General features: G+C 38.7%; 1 protein-coding gene across 3 annotated transcripts in view; it reads right to left on the reverse strand.

Annotated features, from left to right (window-relative positions):
* LOC124775813 (E3 ubiquitin-protein ligase RBBP6) overlaps positions 1–24,386 on the reverse strand; it is a 421,473-nt gene that overhangs the window by 206,662 nt on the left and 190,425 nt on the right. For all 3 annotated transcript variants that reach the window (XM_047250645.1, XM_047250646.1, XM_047250643.1), the window contains exons 11-13: positions 19,055–19,390; positions 7,309–7,462; positions 3,311–3,568 (exon numbers count right to left, since the gene is read on the reverse strand). In XM_047250645.1, the coding sequence (XP_047106601.1) occupies positions 3,311–3,568; positions 7,309–7,462; positions 19,055–19,390 (748 nt within the window). The remainder of the gene's footprint in view (positions 1–3,310; positions 3,569–7,308; positions 7,463–19,054; positions 19,391–24,386) is intronic.

The raw sequence follows: 24,386 nt of genomic DNA on the forward strand, positions 1-24,386 counted from the left end.
TGTTTATCCTTGCAGCTGTCTGCCAGTATATAATGTGCACACACTGCACTGTAACGATTCAAAAACAAAGCCTGTCCCATATTTCAGTTGTGTTGAGGTTCTTCCCCTACAGGTAGCATTTCAAAACAATGTTTTCATTTCTACTGCTACATTTAGTGCCATGTTGATTCTATCTGCAGTGCTGTTAAAAATGGGTTGCATGGCTATGAATCCCCATGAAAGGTTGAAATTAATATTATGCAGATTTTGTCACCATCAAATTGGGTGGAAAAGAAAAATAATTTACTTATGGAATATGTTAATTTGTCTCTGGAATATTGTTATTACAAAGTTTTTATATCAATAAATTAGGGGGTTTCCTAGAACTGAATAAATAACATTAGAGTAAAACACCAAGATTGTAGGTTTGAATACCAGTCCAACTTTAACCTAATAGGAAGTTTCAAAACTGTACACTCCACTGCAAACTGAAAGTTTAATTTTGGTGTACCAACCTATTTATTGTAACTCCCTAGGTTACATGGTGGCAATAGAAATAGCATTTTAACTTACAAAAAGCAGTCACACTGGTAGCAAATACCATCTTGTGACAAGAAAGCCCACACTGATGGTAATCTGCAATTGTTGCTGGTGAACTTTCTGAAAATGAATGACAGATGTCCAGCAATGACATTTTTACACATTTGGCACAGTGAAGTGCACATGCAGAGTTTAAGTGTTCATTAGCCTGTCACTAGATAAGAACAAGGTAGTTTCAAACAGTATTCTGCATGTCAAGTGCCTAGCAACATTCCTTCCACAAATATCAATAGTTGCAACTTATGGCATCTCAGATGATGATGATGATGATGATGATGATATCACAGGTTTAATGCAATTTCTTCACTGCCAAAATGTGTTATTGCTTTATTTGTTCCATTTTTATATATTTTCTCCTTTCATCAACCCTCTATAGGTAGCCGATTGTCTTTCCCTTATTTTATATATTTTTCCATCAGGAATTTCCACAGACTTCAATACCAGGAGTATTATTCAAAGATTTCTACCATGTGTTAAGTGTTTCTGACTACTTGATCCTATGCTGCCCTCACCTCTTCATCTCCCAGAGTTACCTATTTGTCTTGTATTGTATTCCTTTCCCCTGTTTCAATCAACTGTTGCCTAACAGTGCTTTTGAAACTCTCAACAACCAACAATTCCTTCAATTTATCCAGGCTCATCTTCTTAATCTCTAAACTAAATTTTGGCAATGTATGCATCCAAAATCCTACCAGGCAGTTTCCTCTTTTATTCCTTTCATGAAGTCGATGTACTAATGTTTTTCTTTCCTTCCTTTTCCCAGTACTGAATTCCAGTCACCCATCTCAACGAAATTCTTATATCTCTTAACAATCTGAATAATTTCTTTTAACTCATGATAAATTATTTCAATCTCTGAAACATCTGTAGGGCTAATAAGCCTATGTATATACAATTAAAAGGCACAATGGCCAACAATCTCTTCAGTGCAGACTGCACACTTGGCTTGAACTCTTACAGAAATCAACAAAATACATAGAATAATGATGATAATGGCAAGGGCCACTACATTCGTAGTGTGTGTATAAGTTGAGAATTTGGGTCTGACAGGAGGCACGCTAGGGTAGTCTGTGCAGTTGCAATGACCACTGTGCCTGGATGGCTCAGTGGTCGTAGCATGTGCCTAGTAAGCAGGAGACGTGTGTTCCAACTCTGGTCCAACACAAATTTTCAACTTTCCCCATTGATTTTTAATCAATGCCCACTCACAGCCGTTGTCCGTAATTCCTTTGCGTCATAATATATACTTGTACTACTGTGACTAGTGTCTGCTTTGTGTGCCTTGGCTTTCTGATGCATTCACTATGCTCTTCACAGCAGCTCACCTAGTTTCCTATTTTCTTATTTCTTTGTAAACCTATTCATGCATTAGCCTTTTGGATTTCACTTCTATTCGCCTGCACTCACTTGAACAGGAATCCTCTTCTTTCTATCACCATACTTCACTAATACCCACCACAGCCAACTCCTATCTGTTCATTTCTCTTTTTAAAGTCTCTTAATGGATCTAACATTCAATTCTCTGACCTATGGATGTCAGATTTATTTCTCCCCAAGACAACGTTCCCCTGACTAGTTCCCTCCTGTAGATCCAAGTGGATGGACTATTATACTCGCAGAATATTTTACCAGATAATGGCATCATTATCGAACATACAGTAGAGCTGCGTGTCCTCAGGGAAGAAAAAGGCTTTAGTTTCCCTTTACTTGCAGCAGTGTCACAGAAACATCAAAGTATAGCCATGACGGATAATCTTAACAAGGCCAGATCAATCACTCATCCAGACTATTGCCCCTGGACCTACAGCAAAGGCTGCTGCCCCTCTTTAGGAACCGTATGTCGATCCCTCTTCTCTACAGGTACACCTCCAATGTGGTTGCACTTATGCTGCAACTATCTGTACTGCTGGGGCAACTTACGCCACCATGGCAAGGTCAATGGTTTGTGGGGAACTTCAATGAATACGACCTGAAACTGCATGGGTGTGCACTGGATGAACACACACTGTGATCAGTGTTCTAAGAGATCTATACTGTCTGGACAAATGGATACCACCTTCGTGTAGGCAGAATTTATGAACTGGCAAAAACCATTTCTGACATCAACATAGTAGTGAGCTGACAAGTCTAGATAAAACAATGATGTGTATAATATTACGTGAATGTTGGGCTCAATGTTAATGTATGTGCTCTAGCCAAATTGGTTTTATCAGTCTTACATTACCTTCCAGAATCTCAACTTTGGGTTCTGGAGTAACAATTTGTCAAGCACTGGCAGCATCTCTACATTAATAATGTACTTCACTTCACTTGGGCAGAAATTCTGCATGGCTGCAAAAGCTCACCGCCAAAATCATCTCTGAAGTTGCCCACTAGATGCAGTATGTGTAAGTAAGTGTACCCCTGCACGAAGACATATTCACCACAAAAAATATAATGGAAGAAGACATGTTTTGTTACAGATGATTCTTTGACACATGTGGCACCACACAACTCTAAGGCTGAAGATTTTATTGCCTCTGCTTGACCCCCCCCCCCCCCTCCTCGCCAAAAAAATCCCCACCCTACTCCAGCAGTAAGTACACTTAAAACCCTTTTCTGCTGATAATTTAACAATCTGTTAAGCTCTGACAACCAACAAACAGAAAACAAAATGGAAAAAAATAGTTAAAAGTAATTGACAAGACACAACAGTTATAGCTAAACAGAATAAATATGGAAACAATCTTACCGATGCTGTGGTGGAAACGGGTGGTCCGGCCTAAATACTGAGGGTCCACGTGATCTAGAACCAACTGTCTGAATGTGACTATAGTTGGTTGGTGGTTGCTGAGTTGATGTAGACTGTGGCTGTTCTTCTCCTGGAGGAAAGTTTGGTGGTGGTACTGATGTATCTGGCAATGCAGCAGCAGGTGGATGGGTGGTGGTTTCTGACGTATGTTCATCGATGGTGGGAGTCCCAGGTCGCTCTTCTACAGACCGTCTTTGACTTGAAATAATTAATCAAGAAGAAAAATCATATAGCTGCACGAACTTTGCACATACTTCATGTCCAACTAAATTTAGAATTACAAAAAAACTCGGAAGACAGATTCGCAAGTTGAAGTCTTGGTAACAGTTTTTATCAACGTATTATCTCAGCAATAATGACGTTGAACAGATACGAGAACAAAGCTATTTCATGACTGTCAATATTTGTGTATCTTAATGCAAACAACAATACAATAGATGGAGATAATCTGAACCTAGAAGAAATGCGCAAGCCAGATTAGCAACTGTTGGTCTTTTAAAAAGAGTGTCATGGATGTATTTGCTAGGACACTTCCTATGTCTGTCTGGACAAACAGAAGGTGAGTTAACCTACTACCTAAGATGAACAATACATACACAATTGACAATGAAAACATGGTAACAGTGAACATACAACTCAAAGGCAGTTAAAGTGACAGCACCATTGCCTGATCACTTATGTTGAAGTAACATTCTGGTTACAGTAAGGTCATGCAGGCACAGAGAAAGTAAAAAAAAAAAAAAAAAAAAAAAACCCAGGATGAATACATGTACAATGTCAACACATTGTGAAAATCTAGGAACAAAGGGAGGGAGAAAAATGTTCATGGTTCACAGCAGAGACGTGCTCGGACTTCCCTCAATATTGAGGGACATTTTTGTCACATGAGAAATAGGGATTGAAACATACAGAATGGACACAATATTCCTCTCATGACTATTAGAGAAATTTGTTTTTCAATGGGATTGATCCCATAAAGAAACCAGACAACTGATCAGAAATATTTTACATCAGCCATCATATAATAAATTAGAAAAGTGAGCATATTTCTGTAAACTATTTTGTATGAAGAACAGAAAAATGTGTATTTCCCATTTGTGATTTTCCCACCACTAACAGATTGAAAACAACATTATTGTAAGACCATACAACTTGTATCAAGTAGCTGCTCATCAGCATTTGGTCAAAATTAAGAAGTGGTTGCCAACCGCTCACTTTGTCAATATTGATCAACTTCACCAATACATAACCTTCAAATTTCAATTTTACCGACTACCTGCACGACAAACTTTGTGGAGTTACTGTCAACAACATAACTGTACTGGAAATTGGATTCATACTTCCAACTTTATTCTCTTTGGCACGAAAATTACAAATAGAATAAAGAGCAGTACAAGGCTAGGAAAAAAGTTGGGGTGTCACAATGTTCAGTGTTTATATATCATCCACTTTAAGTATGAAGCGCATAGTGCTGGCATTGTTTGAAAGTTTCTTCAATTCTGTACTGTGCAAAAACACTACTATTCACTTAATCTAAAGTACCAGCCCAATAGGCACCTGAAACTGGAGAGTAGGATCTTTCAGCTAAAGTAGGAAGACTTTGCTTTTTTTTTTCCAAACCATTAGAACACAGAGATGCAAACAAAATCAAACAACCGTAACTCATCATGAAAAGTAGGCAGTGCATCCAGAAAAAGAATTGTGGAGAGAAGATAAGTAACACTATATAAAAATAAAAAAATTAAAACATAATCAAAGGTCAATAATCAGATATCAAATAAGCTATAAACAATGAATAACTGAAACACACAACCAAAGAACAAAAGGGACTGCAAAAAGGAAGCTCAAGTGTTAATTTTTGCCAGAGTTTAGCACCCTGGCCTTAAAGATTTAGCTGCTGCTCAGCAAGAGAAGTGTGATGGAAGCAATGTGTCATGACTGTGAGGAAGGGAGAAGGGGTGGGGTGGGGGGAGATAATCTAGCACTCAGGGAAAAACTTACAGGTTGCCGTACTACGGATTCAATCATCAACTAAATGACCTGCACTGCTACACTCAACAGGCCAATTAGATATAAACTATTTATTTGCAAGATGTGTTTCCTTTAAATTTTTATCCACAAAACAAAACAATTGGTACAAAATTGTTATATACTGCTCAGTGTAAATATTTCAACAGTGCAGATCTCTCCATGTTGAAGATGCAGCTGGAAATGATATTCATGACTTTACCAAACATTAAGCTACTTTCCAAGGAGTATGCGAGGAAGGTTGCAACACGAGAAAGCGTAAATGAGTGATATTGTTTAACAAATGACATTAAGCTGATGATCATGTCACTGTATGGTCTGTGAACATAAACTATAAAAATACGCTGCAGTTTGTTTCAGCAGCACCATGTGCTTCAAATTAATACTTGTGTATGATTAAGAAGCCATGGAGATCTAAAACATAACAGCAAGTTAAAAAATTCTCTCTCTCTCTCTCTCTCTCTCTCTCTCTCTCTCTCTGTGTGTGTGTGTGTGTGTGTGTGTGTGTGTGTGTGAGAGAGAGAGAGAGAGAGAGAGAGAGAGAGAGAGAGAGAGAGAGAGAGAGCCAAATGACGAGACAGAGTTAACAGTAATGTCGAGGCCATTGCAGTAGGAATATGAGGTATGTGCATGGAGAACAGTTCTCTATCGGGTCTTTTGCACGAGGGTGCCTCTCTCCCTTCTGCATTTCCAAGTTCTCTCACTGAATGACAAAGTAATTTGTCTCCTTTCTGTATCCACTTTACTGTCTCATCCTTGTGGACTCCTATTTCTTCAACCTTTTCCTCCCTCTTTTCCAGTTTCTAACAGCTAATGAAATTTTTTAAACTCTGCATATCTTTCAAACAATGGAAACAGTAAAGGTAAATGGTCACTTTTCAGTTGAGGCACTGGGTGGTCAAGAGGCACATAAACAAGGTTGAAATGATTTTGACCAATGTCCTTCCCTCTTAGCTAACAGACTAACACCTTGCTACATTTTCCACATGCTACGTGAGGAATTGTATCAGAGTGGATGAGAGGAACAAGGAGAAGTGGAGAGAAGAAAAAGGGTGAGGGAAGGGAGAACTATGGCAGGGAGAACGAAGCAGAAAGGGAGTGGGATTAAAATGTGGAACCAGTGAATCCACCCTGATAAAGAAAATGAGTGGATTGACAAGGGAGGACAGAAGAGGGGGAGGGGGAGGAGGAAGGGAATTCATAATAGAGGAATAGGGAGACACTGAAAAAAAAAATGAATAAGGAGGCATGCGGCAGGAATGAGAGTGGGTGTAGGACATGGGCGGGCTATCAGAGATGGAGACCAGGATTATTAACAAGATTGGGAAGGGGATAACCACATAGCATGGCTTGCAATGCAGCTTTCAAAACTAATCATGCTGTGGTTAGTGCCATGCTCTACCACTGTGCAGTACACTTTTCTCTTAACCACAGTTAGACGGTGGTTATTTATTCGAATGGCAAGCTGGCTTGCAGTTATACTCACCAAAACAAAAAGTTATTGCAAAGTTTGTAATAACATGACTGTTTTTATAAGTAAACCTGCTTCTTAAAGGGTACAGTATGCTTGTGACAGAACTGGAATAGGATGTGTTTGGTGTTTGCACCTGTGACTTCCATCACACAATGACCGCGAGGAAAAGATGGGGAGGGTTGGTATGAATTATTCCACAATGCTTCATTATTAGTTGGAACTGTAATGTTTGTGGAATAAATCATGCCTATTCCCAACCATTTGCCTCATGACTTTTTCAAGAAGTTTATTTTCATACAATTATGTTTTAATCATATTATGGGCAAACTCCCATTGCTAATTCATCAGTTCCAATAAAATGTACATGCAGTATTTTCTTGAACAAACCAGTCATTTTGAAATTTCTATAACAAAAATATGCACTAGAAAAACTTACCTAGATGGATAGCGAGATTTACTAGCTGAAGCAGTAGGAATTGTTTCCAACACCTGGTGCTGTGATGTAGACTTTGGTTTTGAGCTTAATGGAGCTATAGTTGATGGGATGGCTTGTGCACCAGATTCTGCAGCTATCACTGACCCCGCATTTACTGCAAAGGAGAGAAGGTAATCTTTTATAATTAAAGAAATAGTTGGATATAATAGAGGGAAACATTCCACATGGGAAAAATATATCTAAAAACAAAGATTATGTGACTTACCAAACGAGAGCGCTGGCAGGTCGATGGACACACAAACAAACACAAACATACACACAAAATTCAAGCTTTCGTAACCAATGGTTGCTTCATCAGGAAAGAGGGAAGGAGAGGGAGAGACAAAAGGATGTGGGTTTTAAGGGAGAGGGTAAGGAGTCATTCCAATCCCGGGAGCGGAAAGACTTACCTTAGGGGGGAAAAAAGGACAGGTATACACTTGCACACACACCCATATTTTCTGCTTGTGTCTGTGTATGTGCGGTTGGATATGGGTGTGTGTGCGAGTGTATACCTGTCCTTTTTTCCCCCTAAGGTAAGTCTTTCCGCTCCCGGGATTGGAATGACTCCTTACCCTCACCCTTAAAACCCACATCCTTTCGTCTTTCCCTCTCCTTCCCTCTTTCCTGATGAAGAAACCGTTGGTTGCGAAAGCTTGAATTTTGTGTATATGTTTGTGTTAGAGATGGGGGATCCGCTCCTGAACTAATTCATAGAGTTGAATCTTTCAAAGGAGTGAACAATCAGTGATTCAGAAAAAAAGAACGGTAGCTCCAAACGTTTCCCACAGCAGAGAGAGAGAGAGAGAGAGAGAGAGAGAGAGAGAGAGAGTCGGAGCAGACCAGTGGGGCCTCTGCTGGTCAGAGCACACTGCACGCCACACAACACAGCCAGCGCCGGCCTCTGCCCTGCTTCTGCCTTGGCTGCCTGCATTGTGCAGTGCCCCATTGGATTTTGTGTTTCACATATGCCGTGCCCTCTCTGTGCTTCCTCTGCCGCATGCAGTGTCTGGCGCACCTTAACTTAGCATAGCACTCCGTCGGCGATCGTTTCAGTCGCACGTCCTGCCCTCTGGGCAGTTGATGCGAGCAACAGGACTGAGAGCCTCCTAGCAGAGAACATCCGAACTACTTGCAACAACCTGCTCGCAAGAGAACGGACGATTTGCCTCCGAGCAGGTGAGTGGTGGCCGTTCACCGCTCCCCCCACCCTCGGAACTCGCCCGCTCAACGCTCACCCCACCGTTCTCGACTCTAGCCAGAGCGTTGAGCAAAGCAACTCAGGTGTCACTCTGGTCTCTGCGGTCTTAGCTCGCGCAGTAATACAGCTCGCGGCTCGACCTGCTTGACTCAGCGCCTCTGCATCGGAGTTCGCCTCTACTGGATATTGTTCTTCATAGTAATACCGTTATGTATATTACATAATTATGTTATGTATACATCATTTGTTTTTATTTTATTTTTATTTGTTTAAACTGATCAGATTAGGTTCCTGACGGCTCCTCTTACTATAGGATTTTTTATTATGGTCACTCAAATTGACACTTTAATTACGAGCGAACCGATAAACGTATAGCAAAAGTGATACACCAATATTTTCCTTGTTTTATTCTGCGGAAGGCTATATGCAGCACTTTGGTCCTTCAGTCAAATTTATATATTTTTTTCTTATTGTAGTCCGGGTTTTGCGATTTTAGGCGTCTTCGGAAGGAAATGTTCACTTTAAAAATATATGGCTTGCGATGTCCTTGTACGAGGTTAATGAAATTTTAATACATTATAGCCAAATATATTGTTAATGTAAATCTCAAGTTGCAACATTTTCCGATCACCCAAAAAACCACGATTGTGCAAAATAAATCAGTAATCAAAAACTTTGTCATACCGTGGAAATTTCAATAAACAATACAAAATTCTTACTCATTATCTGTTTTATTTCAAAATAGGATCAAATAAGATCAAAATACAGGTATAGTACTGGAATAAACCCAGTTTAAAAGGCAATGTGCCATCCATTTATTTTCTGTTGTGAATGAGTGGTGAGTCATGAAAAAGAGCTAGTTCATTTCAGGGAGTGAACAGTTCTGATCCGATCTCTGAAAAGAACAGTTTTGCCCATCTCTAGTTTGTGTGTCTATCGACCTGCCAGCGCTTTTGTTTGGTAAGTCACATCATCTTTATTTTAGATATAAAGAAATAGTTGAATTTATAAGCATGAATAATAAATGTGGAGATACAAAATAATCTTTCTTGTAACTACTGAATCATGTTTACATTGCTTAAAGCAAAAACTGATTCACATACATGATTCAGTATATGAGAATAAATATAGTTAATAAACATCCACATTCATAAGCCCTACCACACTACTTCTCCCTAATAAATCCTTGCTCTTACCCTCTTCCCTGTGCAATGTTATTTTTTTGCACTTGCACTACTGATATTTAACTTTACTTCTCATTTCCCCAAAATTATTTAATTTCTTGTATACACCATCAATTATTTCCAAACATTTTGAATCTAATCTTTTCACATTTCACTCTTGGTCATTCTATACAGTTTTCTTTCTTTGCATTTTCAACCAATTTTCTAACCAAGAGGCCTATACTGTTCAGTTCCTTTCACATCCTTTACCTTCTAGTGCCTCCATTTACTGAATCTGTTACAAAACTGTTAAGTGCACTCGTTTCTTATATCTATGATGTTCACAAGGCTGTATCATATTTCTCCATTCCATTCTATTTCTGTTTTGGCTACTTACATTTATTTTTCAAAGTTCTGATCTGAATGTATAACTTCATGAAAGGTAGCTAATGATGTGACAGTGACGATAATGTTATTTGGTTTGTGGGGCACTCAACTGCGTGGTTATTAGCGCCAATACAAATTCCCAATCTTTGCACAGTCCAGTCTTGCCACTTTCCTGAATGATGATTAAATGATGAGGACAACACAAACACACAATCCCCGGGCAGAGAAAATCCCCGACCCGGCCAGGAATCGAACCTGGGAACCCCAAGATCCAGAGGCAGCAATGCTAGCCGCTAGACCATGAGCTGCGGACTTGAATGGTAGCTTTGTATTTCAGTAGCTAATGATAGTGACCATGGCACTGGAATGGAAGAAAATAAAGTAAGAGATTGAAAGAGACCCATATGTTCTCAACAGGATGTGTCCCATAGAAGCTTACTTGAAGAAAATGCGTGAAGAATAATAATAATATTCTATAACTACTTAACAGTCTTGTTCAAATTAATATAAAGTACACGTGAACTCAAAAAAGACCTGGAGTCGCAGGCAGATGTCACTCAGGTTGTATAACTAGAGATGAACAACCAAACATATGGTTTTCTAACTGTGCCCAGTTGCAATACCAGTTGAACCCACAGAGTAGTAATGATAAAAAAAATGTGACACTCAAAACTGAGTTCACAGTATGCATGGAATGAGTGACTGTAGGATGCTACAGCATGAATTAGAATTTCTGTTAAGTGTGATAAATAGTGTGTGTGTGTGTGTGTGTGTGTGTGTGTGTGTGTGTGTGTGTGTGTGTGTTTTCGACAAAGGCCTTACTGGCCGAAAGATTATTTATGACAGTCTTTGTTGTGGCTATCTGTAAATCAGCATCTCTGCTATTTGGTGAGCAGCAACTTTCCTTTGCTGTTACATTCCATCCTGGATTTTCCATTGTTCAATTATTGTACATTGTCTCATATGAGTGGCAACTACAGAACTGTCTACTCCATGAATGGTCATCACCAAACTGTGAAACCGCGAACTCAATAATCGTGTTGCTAGACAAACTACACAGTAGGACATAAATGACTTCAGTAGGTGGTTCAGTACTCACTCCAGCTATGTCCTCTCCTCAAGACTTCCCCTTCACGATTGCCTGAGTGGGAACTGCCATGTCAGCACTAAACCTATTCTCACAATACCCCTAACAACAGCCTCTGATAGTCTACAATTTCAGCTGATCCTTTGCATTCTCTTGCCCTCATCCTCTCCTCCCATCATTTTCTACACCATTTCCACTGGAATTAATAACAACACATGATGTACAGGGGATGCCTTTCTTCAATGATTAGAGCCACCATAGGCGATGTATTACTATACTCCGTTCATCATAAGATTAAAGTTCATGTAAACATTACACTACGTATTCCTCCCCATTTGCTGGAACCTCATTTAGTTTCTTTCCGAGTGGAGCTAAAGCCAACCTGTCTCGAGTACAGTGAAGTAAGATAAAGAGGATACATTTTATCCAGTGCGTTACACGTACATCGACTCAGCGGTGATACGGGACAACAGCTTTATTGGTGCATTTAACTTGGACAGCACTGGCCAGGCAAGTGACTCAACTAACTTGCAGCGACATGAAAAGCTGCAGTGAAGACATACAAAGAGATGAGCAGAGAATAATATAGCATTGAAGATCATTAATTTTTAAACTGGAGGAAATTATATGGGGCAAAACTCAAGCGATACGCTCTTTAGGTGACCTGTCGGAAAACATAACATGCCCTCGATCGTAGCTGACATAGTACTGTATTTAAAAACAAGAGTAACAAAAATTTCTGACATTAACAACGGTAATTTTTCTGGATGAGGTATGGTTGGGGTAAAAGTGTACTGCTGCTTTCCTATGAAGATAAATATCGAAGCCACTGAAGATATTACAGCCTGCTGCCTGGTAATCTCTGAACTACTTCCAAATCAGAGTCCGAGGAATACATTTCAGAACTGCTACATTGATAACGAGGCCATCACCAACAAAATCCCAAGCCACAAAGAAGTCCACATTTCCTCCTCCTCTTTTATGATGTGCTGTTCTGCATTTCGCCATCGTTTGGCAGTGACATGTCACAAAGCTTCATGCATTAGTTCTAGTATGCTTGGCAGCTTAAATGTCTTGTTATTTCTTGAAACAAATCCCTTAACTTGGATCTAGAGCAGCTCTAGTGGGTTCAGATAGCAGTAGTACAGTGACAACTGTAAAAATGCAACATTTCTTACTGTGTTCGACGTCGTAAAAATAATTGTTTTCCATGTTTCCATGACGCTTACAACTCTGGCTCATGTGAGACCACATCTGTCCCATGAAACAATGAGCATATTCCAATAAGGAGTATTTGATTTTTCATTTTTCTCACAAAGAGAGAGAGAGAGAGAGAGAGAGAGATAGAGAGAGAGAGAGAGAGAGAGAGAGAGAGAGAGAGACAGAAAGAAAGATTGTGTAATGTTTTCTTAACTTCAGCGACATTTAACAACCTTTTATGAAATATCGATCCTTAAGAATTCATATTTGCAATGAAAACCACAATTTTGCGTGGACTATATAATTAGAAATTACAAGACAGGGATTTTTCATGAAAAAATGATGGTTAAGTATGAGTTAATTAACAGATGCTTGATGAATTTCATATTTAAATGATCTAGGTATTCAAACTGGAAAAAAAAGACCACAACAAGATTCAAAATGTCACTCCAAAGCATACACGATTATCGTTCTATGACTCTACCAAATATGCCACGCACATAATTTGAATATGACCTAATATTCATTGCATGCTGTTTCTCGAAAAACATCAGAGCTGATTTTTCTCTATAAGTTTGTGAAAATCATTTCGAACAACTTGTTTCTCGCCATTAACCGTGTTCCATGCATATGTTTCAGTACAAAGTGGGACATAGTGTCATCCATTTCCACAGTACATATTAACAGCAAGACAATCAGAGCATACATACAGTAGTATTTATGGGGACTGTGACTGAACACAATTTTTTAAATAAAAATTACATAGCTAAAGTATGATTAAGAAAAACGTTGATGGCTGTTAATACATCCTAAGGTCTTAATAGTTTCATTTACAATGACATAGTAATGAGATATCTAATACATAAGTTGGACCTACTTCCAAGTGTTGAACACCAACTGTGTAAGAGAGTTACGGCTGCTTACCAAGCATCACGCTTGTGTTTGTTTACATCTGGTTTGTTCTTATGATGAATGAAGTAGAGATGGGTGGAGACAATATTCACCCATGACACTTAACCTTCTATTGCAAGGTGCTGCTATTTGGCAACAAATCATAAATTTATGAATAATCATAATTTCTGATGTTTTCCAACGTTCCTTAGCTGCTTCTACATTTTTGGAGATCATCTATGCAGTTAACTTAGAAGCAGATGTTGACCACATGTCCAAGAATTAGGAATAAAGTCAAGAAAATCATTCACAGTCTGGCTGCATGGGATTAGCTTGCAATTACTGTTGTTATGTTTGTAGAACAATAAAAAATCTATCATTTTTGGCGAGTTGACTTTATATAAACAAATGCAGAAGCAGCTAGAAGAGTGAATTATTTCTGCGACTTCACACATAGCTAAAGAAATTGCATTTATAAAGTATGTAAAATGATGCTAAATGGAATAATGGAGTATGCTTTCATGTATTTGGTACTGAATGACAAACAATTCATCAATAGTGTTTGTTGCCTTGTGCCAAAACTATGATCTTGTTGCTGTTTTCCAGTGTGGGTAGATTCAGTACAATGCTGTTTATTACTTTCAATTTTAGATGGGTATCTCTTCCAGCTCTGTGCTTCTATGGGGTGGTAGTTCTCACCAATTAAACATATTCCTAAAGGAAGTGACAATTTGGATTAGGATGACACTGATCTGCAGATGACTAAGAGAATGAGAGGCTTGATCAAATATTTGAACTTATTAGTTGATTATGAGACTGATGACAATGATGATGAAGGGCTAATAGTAGGGGGAGAAGAAGAATGAGATGAAAACAATGTATTGCACTGTTGCAGAATAAAAGAGTGCTCCAAAGTCAAATAAATGTCCTAAACTTTCATGTAGTTGGAAAAAATGTCAGAAAGAACTATCCATGTCATGGACTGGTGTACTTTATATACCTTCTCATATACGCTGTCCAAAAGAGTATTTTTATGCTTCATGGAAGCAAAATATGGAACATTATTATTGAGGAGGGAAACACACTATATGCTCAAAATATCTTTGATGACTAGATTACACCATTTAAAAAGTGTCATTGAACATCACAAGACGAGAGAGAGATATTATCTGTTGTAATACCTGAGAACAAAAACTGTAAAATATTTTTGACAACTGGTTCTATACTTTAGATTTGCAAATGGAGCTAGCAGAAAGAGATCTAGCCTTAGATACTCTCCGATTCAACTGACTAAAGGGATGTGACTGTGTGAAGAAAATGAAGAGTTCCAGAAGGGTGGCAACAGACGTGTTCCACAAAGAATATAAATTATTTACTGCACATTTGCATGACAACAGATTTGTGACACTGTTCAGGAATTTTGTGGAAATAAACTCAATGACTGAAGTACAAAGATATGACAACAAGAACTTGAAGGAATCAATCAACGTGGCTCATCAATCCATGGGAGGTGCAGATCCTGTGGATTCAGCGTTAGATTTGTACAGGATCCAGATACAGATACTTGACCAAATGATAGTGTGTGCTCTGTTTCCTTACAGAAGAGATGCTCTATCAAGAAGAATGCACTGGAAAAGCACACCTGTCTTAGCCTAGTTTGACAAGTTCATACTGAACCTTTGCTGTCCCAAGAGCAGAGTGACAAAAGAAAGCAAGAATACCCAAAAGTAGTTTCAGTGAGAGCTCCTACATCCCAAATAAGACTAGCTGTCATACTATCTGAAAGAGTCATGTAACTGGACAGCATACGGCATTTTCCTGCTATGGATATGAAAGGAAGATGCAAGGTTCCGTCACACAATTGAATAGTCAGAGTGAAGTGCACGAAATGAAAATAGCATTTATGTTTTACTGCAAATTAGAACTGTTTCTTGACACTGCAAACTGGGTAATGATATGAGCTATTAAAAGGATGAAGAGTATGACCAAAATGACAAACCGTAAATAAAATGAAAATTTCTATTACATAAATATTTTAACTGATGTATTTAGAAACACATTTACATACTTCACAAAACAGTTTACACATATAGGTAAATAAAAATATCAGGAGCATTCTGGAAATACAGTACCATATGGCAACAAAATTAAATCAAATGTTTATGTTTAAACTGGTACATAGTAACAAATGTGGTATTTTTTCCCCACTTGGGCTGTTATTTATTTAAATTAGTATGTTATGGATTGGTGGAGGCCCTGAAATAGTGACCATTAAAAGTCTGCACTACTCAAAACATTTCGTCAGCTGCTCTCTGTTTCTGATTGCTGCCACCCTCAGTGACCCCAAAGTCGTGAAACTGTAACTGGCTGACCAAATGTTGCTGTGTTGCCTGTCTGAATGGATGGTTAATTGATCCATAACAGTAATTATATTTAAGTACATTACTGTGTGCAATATGAGACACGACCACAAACAATTACTAAATGTTTTGATTGTGATTTTTCTTCTAGTCATTGTGTTTTATAAGAAGAGCCTTAATTTAATTTCATATTCCTGTCTACAAATATGTAGCACATGTGAAATGACAATCTCTATAATATACATTCACGAATCAGTGTTACTTCCATGTCAAAATCTGTGCCACAGCAGCTGATCAATATGAGGTACACAAACCAGCAAGTTGCCCATACTGGAGAGCAAACAAGAAAACATTCCCCTTCTCATATTCTTCAATCCTACAGTAGCCATGCTACCTATTCCTCTGCCCCCGAGGTAAGCAGCCAATTTCACTTTACCCACAGCCGAATTTACCAATGTCAATTAAAATTAAGCACATTTATAAAATACAAGGGTGGTTTGAAAAGTTCTCGGAATCACCACAGGAGGTCAGCACTAGCACAATGAGTTGTTCACGTGATATTCACTGGACTGTTGTCTGTAAACATGTGCCACGTCAGTGCTATTGAAAGGCAGCTGTGGTAGTGACGTAGTTCTGTCGTCGTTCCCACATAGTGATTTGCGAAGATGGAAAAAACAGAGATTCAAGCAGTGATCAAGTACTTCATAAGGAAGGAATGAAAGTAAAGGACACTGTTGCGAATTTCCAGAATACACTGGGGAACTCTGCCCCTTCATATTCAACTGCTGCCAAGTGGACAAATGAATTTAAATGTGGTTGGGAGAACTTAAAATGATGATCCGTGCAGTGGTTGGCCAAGATGTGTCACTACTCCAGAAATCACTGCAAAAGTGCACAAAATGGTCATGGGGGACCACCAATTAAAAGTCCATGAAATTGCTCACGCTTGCCAGAGGTTATCTGAATGGGTATATCACATTTTAACTGAATAACTAGAAATGAAAAAATTATCTGCAAGATGGGTGCCACGAATCTTGATGCTGGATCAAAAACGCACGAGAATGGACATATCTTAACAATATTAGGCCCATTTTAGGATAAACAAAGAAAACTTTTTGCACCGGTTTGTGGTCACAGATGAAACTTGGATGCACTACTATATGCCAGAGACAAAAGAACAGGTACAGTAGTGGAAATATGCTGATTCTCCACCCGCAAAAAAAAGCAAAGACAATTCCTTTGGCGGGAAAGGTCATGGCATCAGTGTTCTGGGATGTGAAGGGGATTCTGTTTGTAGATTATCTCCCCACTGGGCCAACAATTACTGGACAAACTGTGACAAAAGATACATCTACAGCAACACGGTTACTCTGCAATTCACTCTTAAGTGCCTGGCACAGAGTTCATCGAGCCATTTTCATACTACTTCTCTACCATTCCACTCTCGAATGGTGCGTGGGAAAAAGGAACATCTATATCTTTCCGTTTGAGCTCTGATTTCTGTTATTTTATTATGATGATCATTTCTCTCTACATAGGTGGGTGTCAACAAAATATTTACGCATTCGGAAGAGAAAGTCTGTGATTGAAATTTTGTAAATAGATCTCCAATATTCCAGCAGAGGATGAAAAAGTGTAATTTAGGCTGTCTCTTTAGTGGGTTTGTCACAGTCTTTGTTTCGCCTTCCCCACAATATTATCTAAGTGGAACTTTCCACTGTTCCAATGATCTGAGATAGATGATGGGTAAGAATGGTGGTATATTTGTAGCCTAGTCAACATAAAATCTTACGGGGACACCATCTGGGCCAGATGCCTTCCCGGCATCTAGGGATCTGAACTGTTTTACAATCCCAGATACGCTAAACAATAAGTCAGCCATCCTTTCCTTTGTTCGATAATTGAAAGGGGGAATGGTGCTGCATTCCTCTACCGTAAACGAGTTTTTGAAAGCTATGTTTAGAATTTCAGCCTTCTGTTTATTATAATCAGTTACACTACCCCTATTCTCAGCAAGAGAAGGTATTGAATTATTTATAACATTAATTGATTTTACGTATGACCAAAATTTTTTGGGGTTATTTTTAGAATCTGCAGATAAAATATTGCTTTCAAATTCGTTAAAAGAAAAGAATGTCTCATTGACCTTTTGACAGCTGCTTTCCTTTCACATAATTTCTGTTTGTCAGGGGGGGGGGGGGGGGGGCAGTGACTACATTTAAAATGACTGTGCAAAATTCTCTGCTTTCTCAGCAACTTCCTAATACATTTGTTGTAGCAAGGTGGATCCTTTCCTTCCCCTATATTTTTGCTAGGCACATACTTCTCTAGCACATGGTGGACAATACCTTTACATTCCAACCAAAGATGCTCAATATCTTTTGTGTCCCGCGGTGAATGCTAGGAGCTGACTATGAAGATATTCTTTAATGACACTTTTATTTGCTTTCCCAAACAAGAAAACTCTACGCTGTTTCTTTGTTTTTGTTTTTTTGTTTTGCAAGTTTCACTGACATAGAAGCCACAACGACATTATGGTCGCTAATACCTTCTTCTAGAATAGCTTCCTCAAAAAGATCAGGTCTGTTTGTCACTAATATATCTAATATGTTCCCATCTCGAGTTGGTTTTCTAACCAATTGCTTAAGGTTGTATCTCCTAGAATAACTTCAAATGAGTCTTTCCTTCTGCCCCCTGTGATAAACGATACCTCAATCGATCCAGTAATGTGATTTTGTATACATTTCTATAGCAATGTCTCAGCTTATCACAGTTTACAGACAACTAATGCTTTCACCTATAGCCTTTTGGCTTCACAGTTGAAAGGTGGCATTGGTGTGCATTCGTTTGCAGTGTGACAGCTCCGATGCAAGCAAACCATCAAAAATGAAAATATATAGACCCAACTGGAATGACAAAAACAACAGTGTTGGAATCCTCAGGAATGGTCCCTATTTGATGAACAGATCTGGTAATTTAAGGGGAAGGATAAAATTACAATGACTCATACGTACCACTTCCAATATAATCACCCTGTACAAAAGACGTAACACTGAAAATTATTAACTTCTGGACAGGATTAGTGTTATACTACTAATATCACATGAAAAAGAGAGTAAAAACAAATAAGTTGCAAATAAAGTTGTCTGAGGAACACTACCCTCTACAGTTAGTATCAGTCATAATTGTTTCCATTTGGTAATAACTACTCTCTCCAAATGGATATAAAAACAGCACTTGTAGTTCATTGGAACCTACTGCATAATGAAATACGACAATATCTGCAGAAAAACACAATGAAAAATTCACGTAACTGTAGCACCTACATAGTTTGATTCCAGTGTTTTCCAAAATAACAGACATTTGCTCCTTTTTCAAATGCATTTAACAATTCGCAAGAAACTCAACTGACACTTACCATCATGGACACAAGACTGCTGTCCTTCAAGTGATGTAACTGGGGTTACAGAAGGCTGCACTGAAGCTGAACGATAGCTGCTTTCTGCAGTCACTGCTCCTGTCACTGATGTGGTTGTGATTGGTCGCTGTATTGGAATCTCTGGGCGGGCCAACGGTTGTGTTGTCTCTGTATGTACAATGGGCTCTCTCACTGAATGTGTTCGTTGCTCTGCTGAAGTAGACGACTCCTGCGTTGTTGCCCCAAGCACAGGTATTGTGCTGGTTGCCTCACAAGTTTGGACAACAATCAATGCCCCTGTTACTGTCTGTGGAGCAGCATCTTCCATTGTAGATTCTACATTAAAACAAAATGACAGGTACTTATTAGAACAAATCTGATTCAGTAAGAATTGAAAAAGGAATTGAGGATGGATGAGAAAAGCAGAAATAAAGCAACAGCAGCTGTGGAATTAAATCCAGTTCACATGTCTGGACTCCCCTCCCAGTCTCTCCAATTACATCTGAAAATCCAACTTACACAAAGCAGATTTCTTTTTGTTTCCTGATGCCTTGTTTCTAGTTTGTGGTGGTGCTTATGAGTGCGAAACAGAAGTATTACTAATTCATTAAACCACTATGCACGAAGTATACATTTTCCAATTTGCCTATAAACAAATGTTAATAGATTTACAAAGATGTATAAGGGGGGGGGGGGGGGGGGGGGGGGAGAGAGAGAGAGAGAGAGAGAGAGAGAGAGAGAGAGAGAGAGAGAGAGAGAGAGAGAGAGATATGGGCTGATCAAGGGAGGGGGGGAACACACACACACACACACACACACACACACACACACACACACACACACACACACACACAGAGAGAGAGAGAGAGAGTCTGAGTCTGGTGACAGTGTTCAGACACAAGTGGTCACGTGTCAGTGTTGTCAGTGTTTTGTGCTTGTGTATATGTCTTCTACTTCAGAAGCAGTCATTTTAGCCAAAGCCAAACATATAGCCATCTATCTGTTCTGCTGCCTGTAATTCAACATCACCTCTATATGGTGAGTAGCAATCTACACTTTTCATTATATTGTTGTTATTCCATCAAAATTTTTCCACTGTTTGAAGGTGTAATTTATTTAGGTGCAAGATGACTGCTATGCAGTTTGCTGAATACCTGAATAAAGTATTTTCATACATACATTACACATACATAAGACAACTGGTGTCATACTATAAAATCATCATGAGTTTCTACAACCAACTGTCCACAATACTAACTAGTGTTCTCCAAAAAAAGAACAATCAAAAGGGATCAGTATGTTCTCGAGATCAAGTACTGTCACTAACTTAAAGTGAGGGTCATGGAGTTAGTATGATGATGATACATCAAAACAGAAGCAGAATTTTTCCTAGGTCAATATGAATCATAAAGCTGCGTCTAAATAATAACCGAGGTCAAAAATGAACTATCCATCTAAATTATGAGTGGAAAAATGTATTGGTTTACCAAGCACTTTTGTAATGAAAAAGCAGTAGTTACAGTGGCAATGTACTACATGACATAATGGCAGCATGGGTGGGCACTTGCTCCCTCCATTAATCTAGGTTTGGAATTTTTTTTACTGATTACAGAATTTTTGTGAACTTCTAGTAATGATTGTCTGAGACTTTATAAATTGCATATTTAGCACTGACAAGTGCAATGGTAAATATTATAACTTTAACAATCAATAACTATCTTGGTCCTATGAAAGGGATAGTTGCTAGTTGCTCCTCACCATATAGCAGAAATGCTGTGTCACAGACAGGTACAACAAAAAGATTGTCAGAAAGTGAGCTTTCGGCCAACAAGGCCTTCATTTGGGGGGGGGGGGGGGGGGCGGGGGGGGAACCACACACACACACACACACACACACAAAACTCATGTACACATGACCACAGCCTCTGGCTGCTGTAATTGGTTTTGTGTGTGTGTGTGTGTGTGTGTGTGTGTGTGAGAGAGAGAGAGAGAGAGAGAGAGAGAGAGAGAGAGAGAGAGAGAGCCAAAACAGTTCCATCAATCTTTACTCTATTGCTTTCAGATAAAGTCCATACCAAGCTGTGAAAAAGGGACTGATCCTACACCTAATGTGTGGGTTCCAGCACAACCTATACATGGCAATAGTGTAAGTACTCAATTCCCTTAAAGTTATCTCCTCCCATTGCTGCGCAACCCAATTGTAACAGTAGTTAACTATTTGTATGTGAACAAATGAGAGCTGTGATGGCTTGCTATCTGTTTTACAAAGTAGAACTATTTGTAGTACACATAGGAGAACACATTCATACTTGATCTACAGAAGCAAATGTATTAGTTGAAAAGCAAAAACAAAATTTCCGTACTAGAAGAGAGGAAGAAAGTGTGGAACTTTAAGGTCAAAAAGATGTCCTCTCCAGGAATTGATACCTTCTTAAGTCTCTGGGGTTTAACACAGTGCCAGTGGTAGCCACAACGAAGCTCACAAGCTGCATACACCTGTTGCTTCAGTGTTGTGCGGCACTTGAAATAAAGTATATAAATAAATAAATTAAAAAATTAATAAAATTTTAAAACACAAAAAATGACACACACTTTTATAAAGCCATATCCATGCCTGACGCATCACCCCACAGACAAATGCGCTGTGCAGAGCAGGGTGGTGCTGTTTGCTGTCCACACCCAGTGTGTCATGCTGCGCTGAACCAATTTTGTCAGTTTGGCATGGTGTGGCCAGTGTGGATGCAGCTTAATACAAAAGAAACTCGTTGCTCAAACTAGCAACTGTGCAACCTTCTTGTAGATTTGGGAATAGTACGCTGCTTCAAGCATGTAGCAGCATGGATCAAGGTGCCGCACTCAGCAGCCGGTCACATTTGTAGCTATGAACATGGTTACTTTTCTCCATGCAGTGAGATTCTTTAAGTAAACTTGTGATTACTGCTGGTGGCCCTGCAGTTAAATTGTTACCTAAGGAGTGTAAATATGAAGAACAGGATGGTGTGTTTAATAAAGAGTGGGAGAAGCCATTCCTTTTTGTAGACAGGAATGGTAAAACTGTCATAATTAAAGGAAAAATTTCAAGGGCAAAGCAGGATTATGACTACGTTCACCAAGCAAGCAGATTTAACAACTGAAGCTGGGTTCATCTTGTCTTTTAATAGAAGCCTTAAAGTGAAGCGGTGTTTGTAAACGTCAAAGAGTTGCCCCAACTGTTTCTATTTTAGACCCTGAAAATACGGAACTATAAAAACTTGTTGAGAAAATGTCTGCTTCTCAACATACAATACAGGCAAGTTTCTACTATTAGTGATGATTTGTAAATATCTTGAAAGAGGAGGGGGGGGGGGGAGCGATTGAATGCTCAGCAATGTGTCTAACTTTGGATGAGTCTACAGATATCAAAGATAAAATTCAACTTGCCATTTTTGTAAGATATGACGACTTGGAGGTGGTAAGAGAACTCTTAGACATTGTTACATTGAAGGATATTACTTGAGGCGTGACATTAAAGAATCCCTGGTTGATGTTCTCATTAAATATTAAGAGCCTACTGAGAAGATTCAGTATTTTTACCCAAGGTGCACCACCTGAGACAGGTAAAAACCAAGGCCTTCAGGGCTTTTAAATACTGGCACTTCATACCCTGAATTTCTAACGTCCACTGAATTATACCTAGTTCTTTTCAATATCCACACATTATACAGGCGATGCTAAAACTGTGAGCTGCATTCATTCAAATGCCAAAACACACTGTCAGTTCAAATCTTTAATAGAAGAAATCAGCGATGATGTTCTTCCTGATGATGTGTCTTGTTACTCTTCAGTGAAATGACTATCAGTACGTAAGGTTCTAGGCAGATTTTTCCAGTACTGAATCCAGTCAAGCAATTTCTGCAGGAAAAAGAAAAATCTTCCCCCAGATTTATTAGCCACAGTGGTTTTTTTTTTTTCTGATACTGTTCAGCATTTACGTACACTAAACACATTATAAAGAGGAAACTTATTTCTGATTTGTCACAGTCTGCGTTCAGCTTTCATAACAAATTAAAACTCTTTTGGAAGGACCCCAAGACTGAAACATTTGATCATTTCATATGGTTGAAGAAAATTACTGAAAATCTTTCTTCAGTTCTGGTGCAAATACCAAGATTTACCTGATTACAAGACAAGTTTTTTTCCCAAATTCGTCACATACATTATATGTGGTCATCTTATATTTGCAGATTAAACTGTTGTTGTTCAAGTAAATTTTACAAATACTCAACAATAGTATAGGTTTCTGCAGGAAAGACTAAAAATCTAGACTCAGGAAAGTGATATATTTACATGTTTTGTGGAGCAATGTTTTTTGGCAGACCTTATGTTTTTGTAGCAAAAGATATTGTTACATTTTCACATCAATATAAAAGAAAAATCCGCTTTGAGTTAAAAAACAATTCCAACATATTCGGAATAAGCAGTCAAATATTTGTGACAATGAAGATATACATTTCAGAGCTGCTGTCTTAGGACGACGACAAAGATGATTAAAAATATAATGGTATCACACGACTGGTTAGCAAAAGAAGTAATTTTAACTTTTTAGGCTAATACCCTTAAGTCAAAGAAGGGAAAGCAAAAAGGTGGAAGGAGTATATAGAGGGCCTATACAAGGGCCATGCACCTGAGGATAATATTATTGAAATGGAAGAGGACGTAGGTGAAGATGGAATGGGAGATATGATACTGCGTGAAGAGTTTAACAGAGCACTGAAAGACCTAAGTCGAAACAAGGCCACAGGAATAGACAACATTCCATTAGAACTACTGATAGCCTTTGGAGAGCGAGCCCTGACAAATTTCTACCAGCTGGTGAGCAGAATGTATGAGACAGGTGAAACACTGGAGGCAGCATTGAAGTACCATAATTTTATAACCAACAATATACGTATCAGTAGGGATAATTTAAATATTCTCTTTTTCTAAGTTCATTTTCAAGAACTAAGGCTTTGTTCGTCTTCACTCATGTAGCATTACAACATTTTATATTAGTGCATCATAATTCACAAACAACAACAACAACAACAACAAAAACAAACAGATGTGAATTTTGCCACAAATAGGTGCTACATTTTCCAGTCCCTACTCATAGTTCTGCTACTGTTGTTCACAGATTCTTTTAGTACAGCCAATCAATGTTTTGACAATTCCTCTTTTCTGCTTGAGATAGTAACCGGAATTTCTGTGAGGGTGTATGAACACGTGAGCTAGCCTTCTGTAGACAAAACAAAAATCACCTAAAGCACAAATACCGGCCATGAAATCATGCAGCACTTACATGGGAGCCTGTGTG

Source organism: Schistocerca piceifrons, chromosome 2 (assembly GCF_021461385.2).
Source record: "Schistocerca piceifrons isolate TAMUIC-IGC-003096 chromosome 2, iqSchPice1.1, whole genome shotgun sequence".
Taxonomy (NCBI): domain Eukaryota; kingdom Metazoa; phylum Arthropoda; class Insecta; order Orthoptera; family Acrididae; genus Schistocerca; species Schistocerca piceifrons.